Source organism: Centruroides sculpturatus, unplaced genomic scaffold (assembly GCF_000671375.1).
Source record: "Centruroides sculpturatus isolate CEXI.00-Female unplaced genomic scaffold, Cexi_2.0 scaffold340, whole genome shotgun sequence".
Classification (NCBI taxonomy): Eukaryota; Metazoa; Arthropoda; class Arachnida; order Scorpiones; family Buthidae; genus Centruroides; species Centruroides sculpturatus.
In genome coordinates, this window is record NW_019384518.1 from 248,947 (window position 1) to 258,916 (window position 9,970).

General features: G+C 30.5%; 2 protein-coding genes across 4 annotated transcripts in view; one reads left to right on the forward strand and one right to left on the reverse strand.

Annotated features, from left to right (window-relative positions):
- Window positions 1-453: 453 nt before the first annotated feature.
- On the forward strand, window positions 454-1,302 carry LOC111622663 (beta-1,3-galactosyltransferase 1-like; the record flags this gene model as incomplete). Its single annotated transcript, XM_023365085.1, has 1 exon — window positions 454-1,302. A coding segment is annotated over one exon (849 nt), but the record flags the coding sequence as incomplete, so codon positions are not given.
- Window positions 1,303-1,956: 654 nt separating this feature from the next.
- Window positions 1,957-9,970, reverse strand: part of LOC111622648 (basic leucine zipper and W2 domain-containing protein 2-like) — an 80,201-nt gene continuing 72,187 nt past the window's right edge. For all 3 annotated transcript variants that reach the window (XM_023365060.1, XM_023365061.1, XM_023365062.1), the window contains exons 11-12: window positions 6,280-6,402; window positions 1,957-2,593 (exon numbers count right to left, since the gene is read on the reverse strand). In XM_023365060.1, coding sequence (XP_023220828.1) covers window positions 2,574-2,593; window positions 6,280-6,402 — 143 coding nt within the window. In that variant the 3' untranslated portion in view covers window positions 1,957-2,573. The remainder of the gene's footprint in view (window positions 2,594-6,279; window positions 6,403-9,970) is intronic.

Consider the following 9,970-nt stretch of genomic DNA (forward strand, 5'->3'; position numbering starts at 1 on the left):
AGAGAGTTGAAAGGTCGTTCACCGAAAGGAGTAGATGACTAGATGACCCGATTTCGGTTAGAAATAAGGTCAATCAAACTCCATCTTCTATTATCGTCTCGCATTGTTCAGGTGAGTCTGCAAGCATTCTGTTCCACTCTTCGAGATTAACTCCGATGGGTGATTGGAGTGTGGACTTGATTTTTCTGACTTATTATTCTATTACTAATTTCGTAGACTTTACGTATCAAGCTGCGCTACTTACTAACCGTGAATTTTCGTGCTCCCGACAGTTATTGACACGAGAATCGTGTCGAGATTCCTAAAAATTATGCAAATTAACTCTCGCTTTTATTTTTCAGCATGAGCCGTACGAGGAGATTAACCTTCGTTTTAGATTCCTGCACTTGGCAAAACAGGTTGTACGCGCTGACGATCTTCGCTCTGTTCGTTTTACTCCACCTCGAGCTGAGCCAAGTCCTGAGATGTAGTCCTAAAACGAAAGTGGCCGTGGTGAATCCGCACGATTTTCCATACGTCATCAATCAACCCGGTTTGTGTTCGGATTCGAGAAGATTCCTCATCATCTTCGTGACGTCCAGAGCCGTGGACGAGGACAAAAGACGAGCCATTCGAGAAACTTGGGGTAGCAAGGAAGAACTGAAAAAAGTGGACACGGTTTTGGCCTTCGTCGTAGGAAACCCTGGACAAGAACGGCAGCAGAAACAACTGGAAGAGGAGAGCAAAATCTATAAAGATATTCTCCAAGAAGATTTCGTCGACGTCTACTCCAACTTGACGCTGAAGACGGTCATGGCTCTGAAATGGACCACGCTCCACTGCAAGGGAGTAGAATTTGTCATGAAAACGGACAACGACATTTTCGTCAACGTCCCTTATCTGGTGGACTTCCTTAAGAACGTGAACAAAAGCAGATGGATCGCGGGTTGCGTTAAAGATCACGCTAAACAGCCTTTTCGTATGAAACACGGAAAAATGGAGCACGTTCCGTCGTTAATCAGACTGCATCCCATTTTCGTAGCGGGTGCGGGTTACGTCATTTCGCGAGATCTGGTAGAACCTTTGTATCGGACATCTCTGCGGACGAGATACTACCCCATAGAGGACGTTTACGTCACGGGAAAATGTGCCAGGGCTATTGGAGTGTATCCGGAACACGACCAACGCTTCAGTTGCGGAGAACTGGTGACGCACAACTGCGCCATGTTTACTAGATTCACGGGACACAGAGTGACGCCCGAAAGACAACACTGGATATGGCAAGACCTGAAGCACTCGTGTAACCACGAACGTGTGTCGTGACGCCGTTTCTTCGTCAGAAATTGCTTTTTTTCTTTTTTATCTCGGTACGTACATCATTTTTCAATTATAACTTTATTCATATAACTTCTTTTCATCTATAAATAACCAAACCACTATACGGAGATGGAAAGGAAACAAAATCAAGTGAAATTCCTCCTCTTGCAGAAAGATTTAATAAAGATCAACTGAAAAAAACAGCGGCAACAGTAAGGGCTCCTCATTATATCTTTTTGTACTTCATTAGAAATGACTTCGTTTGCAAGATTTCACACTTAATTTTCTCTCTTTCGCCATCTCCCGGTGTTCAAGATGCGGTTCAAATTAAATACAGTACTAAAAAAACCTCGAAAGTATGTATTATGAGATATTTTCGGAGGACGACATACTGCTTACAAAATAATAAAACTCTGAATACAAACAACTGTTCAAAACAGTAAATTTTTATTTTGTAAATAAGTAAAAAAAAAACTTGCCGATAAACCTAGAAAAAACATTTTTTTGTTCTCTAACATTAAAGACATTCTCGTATCCAATCTCAAATAATCTTAAGGAAACCGCAGAGGGAAGAAACAACACTTAAACGCAGTCGCTTTTTTCAGTTTTCTCAAATTTAATCACTTCTTTTTGTTTTCTGTACATCATATTTAATCTATGTTTGCCATACGTATAACACAATTCGAAAAGAGATTCCCTTACATTTACGAAAAATGTTGTGTATAAAATACCGGCAGTACCAGTACAGAGTATCATAAACATGCCCACAAAATGTTATTAAAATCAGTATAAGAATGTTAGAATACGTTTCGGCCTTTTCGTAATAAATGTCAAAAAATAAAAAACTGACAATTTATTTTCACCCTTTAATGACAATGATACTATTACAGGAGACCAATAAACTATTGCATCGTTTGCTGTATTCTGTCACCTCATTTTTTTTTTATCTGGTTAATTTGCAAATATCTCCCCTTACAATTCTGAGAATAGCCTAAAACAAGCAATTTTTTTAATGTATCTCTCTCAGAACCACCATACAAAAATAATTTGATATCATCTGTTTTAATTTGGGTTTAAAAGGATGAAGTGGATCCACGAGTCTCAGTTGAAATTCAAATAGAAACGCTTAACAGAATGCACATGGACTGCTTGGTATGATTTTTTTTTGTCTCCCTGGTCCTGAGGTGTCGACTTTTTATGGTTAAAATTGTTGGGAAGTGATCTGAAATGTCCATGGACAAAGGAGGCTAGAAAATCTCGCCTCGGATATTGTGATTTTAGTCCTCTCCTTCCGATTCTGTGAAGAAACCAGAACACCATAATTAGTCTATTATTATTATTAAATCACTGAAAGGATAATTTACAATTTAACAGGAAAAAACACTGGTCTTAGTACATTTACAATGCAACTAAATGACAAAAAGTACACATATCAATACAGTAACTAAAACTTCTGTTAAACTAAACCAAAATACAATACTGAAGTTAAAAAAAATCATTAAACTTTCAGTTATTTTAATTATTAACTTATTGTTGTTTCCTAAATTAACCACTCTGTTTAAATCATATCATATATTGACCTTACACGTAATTTTTCGATCTGTAATCAATCAAACCACATTTAAAACTCCCAACTTATTATTTAATCTGTACATCTAAATGTTCTAAGAAATTTTTCGACTTTTGTCAAAAAACAACAACAAAAAACAAAATAATTACACCACACCACACAAAAAAATTGAATGACTTAATTGTATAATCATTCAAAGGTATAACAAATTTAACACAGCACAGAAATTTCTTTAATGAAAAGTGATACAGTTTAATTAAAGAATAAAAAAAATCTCCCTTTTCAATTGTTAATAAACGTTAAGGAGTTCTAGAGTAAACATAATTACATTACGTTATTAAAGTCTGGCAATTAAAACAAAATTTAATTCGGATATAAAAATTTAAACAAAGATGTAAAAGCAAAAAGTTCTGGCACAGTTCAATGTTTCATAACAATAATCTAATTAAAATCTGGATAAAAGATTAAATTAAATCAATTATCTTGTTTACAAGCACAACAACTATAATTAGTATTGAATTATCTGGAGAATAATGCCATTTCTTTTAAACAAAAAATTTGTTTTCACCCCAGCTTGTTGACTGACATTTCTCTCTCTCCTCAAATGGAAAAAAGACTATTACATTTCAATTATTATTTAATGTAAATCAATTTATAGCATATAATAATTGAACTGAAATCAAAGTATGTCTGTATTTCTCTCAAACGTATCATCATCTATAATCCAAATATACTATAAATAAAATTTAATGAATGTAATTTAAATTTCTTTCAAATCACGCCCAATTAAATTGAACCGATGCACTGACTTCCTACTAAACTTGATTGCGTTTAAATATGTACTGTAGGTGTATATTAAATTTTCTCAAATTAAAAAAAAAGTTATTAAAAATACTCTCAAAAAACAGTTATCTGTAACTTGTAGATTACATATTTCCAAAACTTTCTAACATCTGATTACAAAATTTAATGGAATCTGAAAGGTAACTAAAACAAAGTCCACTATTAAAAGTACTAATATAGGGCTTCTAGCAGCAGACTTTTTTTTTATTTTTTGACTGCAAATCGAAGTTTCTCATTTGTCTGAAAGTACTAATTAGTCTAAAATCGGCAGACGCACAAAGTTTCGTTTTAAGTCAATTAAAAATATGCTTCAAAATCCGGAACTGTAAAACTTTCTCGTCCATTTTATTTATTAGCCGCACGTTTGATTTTTAATCGATCATGCCTCGCTAACAGTAGATGTCCAAATATTTTTATTTGGATAAGCAAATCAATAGGAGCTTTTCTGTACTTGTTTTAAATTTAATAATTGGATAAATAAATCCAAAAATCAGAGATTTTTTGTCATGTGCAATTTACAACTATAATGTAAGTTTTCACTATAAATTTCATTTTGTATTATTTATGTATATTTTTTAAATTAAAATTTTTTTTTTTAAATTACATAAAACAACTGAAAATTCTTATATCAGTGCATATTTTTAAAAATAAATTTAGTACAAATAATGTTCAGCAAAACAAAAAAGAACTTCCTCAATAACAAATCTATGACAAACGCAATATTGTAAAACAATAATCAAGACCAAATAAAAACATCAGAATATATTAAAGTTTTGCATGCTTTTTCAAAATTAGTCTAAGAAAAGGCCATGACATTGCAACACAAATAAAACAAGTTCATTAAGCTTAAATTCACTTTTGAATAAAAAGACATTTGTTCCGGGGTTGTCGACGTGGCGCTCGAAGGCCCACTTTGACACATGGTAGATAATCACTAAAAAATTTATAACACAAAATTTGATCAAAGTTAAGTTATTCTTTTAAAAATATCAAAGAGCTCCCAGCCCTTTTGGGGACACATCAGCAGAAGTGTAATTCCAACAAAAGATGGATTAGGGGCCATCCATGAATTGTGCATACAATTTAATGGACGAGTGGGGAACCACTAAAAATACATCATAGATGACTGGCAGGAAAAAGGTCAAGATATCATCTACGCAGACTTTTTTAGAAGTATTAGTGGCAAACAGATTTGTTCTCGTGAGCCTACTTGCAAGTTATGCGAATAAACTATCAGTTAAAAAGTTCTGCAAATATCTTCTGAAGTCATTTCTTCAATGTCAAGGAGTCCACAAACTATTGTTCACACAATTAAAGAGAAGAGAGTTTGCAAAAAAGTACATCACTGTACACAAAAACATGGTTCAAAAACTATACAATGTGTTTAACTTTTTTAGCAAGTTTGCTAAAAAAGATAAAAACATTGTTAACTTCATTTCCCACCTGGTTTAATAGACCAGAGAGAGAAATTGATTAATAATAGAAAATTAGTTAGAAGATATTAGTTTACAAAACTGTTAAAAGCATACCTTGAATTTCTAGTCCTTTAACAATTGTTTGATCATTTAAACAAGGTTTTGAAAAGTACTTTGAAAAATTTTAAATATTAGTTTAAAAAGCAAAGCTATCAATTACCATATTCTCTGCCTTACAAGAAGCACTTCTTTTCTCAAAAATCTGTCTAAAACAAATAACAATGGACCTAATAAAGAGATGACCAACTTGGGTATCATCAGCATTATTTTTATTGAAAAACTGTGCATATATATTCAAATAGACTTGTCATAAGTATAGTGAAGTTTGTAATTCATGCATTACTATTATTATAGCTTTATTTCACGCAATTTTAAATAGATTCTTATACTATGAATAAGATGGCATAATATACATAAGTTTTATTTTATATTATTAATGTGAATCACAAAAAACAACTTCATTTATTGAAATAAATAGAGAGAAGTGAAGTGTGGCCCTAATTCAAGTATTTCATACATGAGAATTTGGTATGATAAGCTGCTATATTTTAGCCCTCTTCATAATACATTTAAAGACATAAATTCAAGTGTCAAATTTTTCTTAAAGAAAATAACCTGTTGATTTTGAAAATAGTCCGCATATATGATTTAACTGAACGAAAAATGTATACTGTTAGAAAATTAAACAACATAAAAATATAGAAGAGAGTAATTTATTAGCAAACGGGAGATTGAATTGCAAGATGAATAACTATAATTATTCAGGTTTATCTTATTTGGTTCTGAAAATTTAATCTATATTATAAAAGTAAGTATTATGATTAAGTTTAAGTTTAATCTAAATGTTAATTCCAACAAATTAGCATTTAGATTGAATAGTTTTTGCAATTTTTCTGAAACTGGCAGCAGTTTAAAATTATTAATCCACTGATCAATGCATTGATGCAATCATAACAAAAAAAAAAAACAAAAATTCCTAGAACAATAGTTTCAAGTTTCATTTAATTACGTTCTAATTACTGAAAGAACTTTTTAAATTTTATACGGTCAAAATAAAGTTAAATTATAATTTGTTATATACTTAAAATGACTGACCTTCTTCAGCGTTTTGAAGCCATTCTACAAATCGCTTCATTTGATCCAAAAACACACTTTTTCCTTTAGAAGAATGTGCAGCTTTATACCACTTCAAAATCACGTCTTCACTTAATACGTCAGCTGAAAAATTGCACAAATAGTTTAGATGAAAATTAATTGACAAAATTTTAGTTTTACAACATGTATCACTATAATCGAGAAATTTGGAGGAAAAACAGCACATCCCAGATTAGGAAGATTTTGAGATAAAGGACAGTTTGTATTTCAATTTGCCAATGCTTTAATATTTAACATTTTATCAATGCAGATGTGCAACAGAACTGTAAAAGTTTCTTAGAAGATAGATCACTCATAAACAAATCTAAATTTGTCAATAAATCACTTTTTGTAATTATGCAGGATGTGCCATTTCTCAACTAAGCCCCTCAATTATAAAAACTTATTAATAAAAGTATTTCATTTTGAATTAGAATATATATTAAAATATTTCAATATTTAATTTTTAAATCATTGTTTTGAAGATTATTTTTGTGATGTAAATAAGTTATTTTATTATTTTCTTTGTTGTTATATTAATACACACTTTTTCCCCATGTTTTATCACATTTTTAATGTTGAACTTACTATCTATTATATATAATAAACACCAGGAAAAAATCTGTACAAAATATCTCAGCAATAATTCTTAACTAAGTCGAAAGTGCAAAAATGCTGTATAACATTCTACAATCTTTCGCTGCATTTGATTTTCTGCTTCTTTCAAAATGGCACAAAGGAAAAAAAAAAAACTTTATGCCCAAGTGTGTAAAACTTTTACACATTAAATAAATAAAACATTTCAAAAAACTTTTACTATAAACCATTTTGCAAATGAAAGAATTTTGAAGTGGACTATATATTGCATTCTCTGATGTTTTGAGCGTGAATTACCATTGCAGAAACAAAACGTGTTTTGGTAGAAAAGTAAAAAATTTTAACAAAAGCCAAATTTGAAGGAGTGAAGAGGGCTTTTGAAGGGAGTGACAAGGTTTCAATTTGATCTGTAGTCCTGAAATTGAAAATTTCACATAGCTGGTTTCAAGAGGCTTTGAAAACAAAAACACACATTAAAAGCAGCAGGTAATTCTGAACAGAATGACATGCAAAGATCACTGGAAAATACAAAATAAAGAAGATTATTGCAAAAGTTTTCTTCATTTTGGATGTCAAATCTTACTTTGCTCTCTCACACTTGACAATCAATGATAATGGTAGATTTTATATCAGTGATATTCTCCTCTACATTTGTCAATTTGATGTTTTCCAAGAGAAAGATATTTGAGGGCAAAGTTTTGGTTCAAACTGCAATGGGACCAAAAGTATTGAGTCAAATCCTAATCAGAAAAAGCAACCCATGCTACCCATGCCCAGTAATATTTAAACTACTATATACAATGTTGCCCAATTCCTTATGTTCAAAGGAACCATTCTTGAGTAGAGTAAGTCTTCTGGTCAGATCAAGCAAGTTCCCACTATACCAAAACTGTACTGAATTACCTGCCAAAAGAAAACATCACCTTCGTCATAAAAGAAAGACGATCCTGCATACGTGCCAGTAATTAAACCAATCGGAAATTTTCAGGCACTTCTCAAGACAGCCGTTTACGAAAAGGGGCGAAATGCAAAAAAACATCAAATTGGTTGATAGATCGCATAAAGTACAATTTGAAATATTTGAATTAAAGTCTTGTATAGAAATTTGCATTGCACTCCCAAATTGAATTGACTAATTTGACAATAGAAACTTGTAGAATTAAAAAGTAAAAGATAATGTACAGCCTTTCAACATCTACCAAACAACTATTTAGTTCATAGAGTTTTCTTTTTCCAAAGTAAAAACTAAATTACATAAACTTGTTCAGATTTTTTCCAAACACCCGTTATTATTATTATTACATAATACAAAAATAGTTTCATAATATTATATAATACAATATTTGTTTCATAAGATTCTTTATTTAATAAATATATTAATAATTCCCTCTCAAACTTCTGATAAAAAGAGTCTTAAAACACTACTGCAACATTAGAAATAAATATTTCAATTAAAAGCATTACAATCTATTTGTTATTCTTTGAACTATTTTCAATTCTGATCTTATATTAATCAACATTAGAAAACATCACTGCATTTTCCACAGTAATCAGTGGAGATGCAGGCTAGTAACAACAAAAGTCACAAAGTTCCACAGGTATGGCAGAAGGAACTCTCAAGGCAAGTTTATCTGAATTCTAAAAACAAATGAAATATTAAATTTGTAATCAAAACCTAATGTTTAAAAACCACTCACACAACTCAGTTGTCTGCTTAGCTAAATTAAACATAAATTAAGATAAGAATTCTTATTCACTTACACTGACTATTACATTTAATGCCACAGTTTCTTAATATCAATCAGTAGCATCAATTTTCTTACAAAAAGTATTTGGACTATATTGCCTAAAACTTAATTCATCTGAAAACTTAAATTGTTAAATGTAACTATCCACAAGTTTTAGAAAACTTGATTAATTATTCTGAAAAGAAATAAGTTCTAACATTTTCACATAAAAAAAGATTATGAACAGTAGCAATAATTAAAAAAATAAATGCGAGCACATTTAATAATTCAAGTATTCAGATTAAATTTGTGTTATTTTACTATTAATTAACTTGCCAAATATAACCACAAAGCCAAGCCATCTGTAGTTATATTCAGAAAACAGAAAAACAAAAACATTACAAAGAAAATGGCATCGTTAAGTAAGAAAAATTCAAGATGGAAATGAAATTATAGTCAGTGACGATATATTACTAGAATAGGTCTTTTGTGGCAAACTTACAACACACATATCCAAAGTGGCATTTCAGAGAAATCATCTGGCATGTAATGTATCATATGATTTCAATTTATCACACTAATCATTGCTTTTTCAATCAGCTTCTTTGCATTTGTTATAATTAAAGCATATTCATTTACTTAAACATACTTATTCAAAGTCTAGAACTTTGGCACTCAAACGTTTTTAAAAATAAGTACACTTACTATATGGCATACAAACTCAAAAAAGTTTATCATCCCTGGTCTAAAGCAAGTCAAATGCAAAGTTTCTATATCTGAGATGGCAGACATTTACAGAAATGATGCCACATATATTCTAAAAATCTTTGAAGGACTATATTTCTTCATATGAAAACAACAACATTAAAATACAATAGTTCTGCACATCAATCTATAATAAATGGTATATTATTCATAATGAAAAATTTCTGCTACACTTGTATCAAAGATGGGACAAAGTCTTTTGAAACAGATGCAAACTGTTGTTAATTTTTACTCGGCTGATGACAAATGAATGACGACTACATAAACACTAATTACAGAAACAAAACATTAGTTGCAGATTGTAGAATATTCTAACAGCAAACATCGATATAGAATTTTATTTACTTAACATCACATCATCAAGTGTGAACAGATTTTAGCCACATTATTTTATGTTACCAATAATCATAACCTTGAAGAATACAAGACAGAAAATTAAGAAAAAAAAAAAATATATATATATATATATATCCGTATCTTGTTTAGAAAATCAATTCAATAGAGACTTAATTTATTTTAAATAGAAAAAAAATGTTTCAATTAGACTTATATTTCAAACGTCA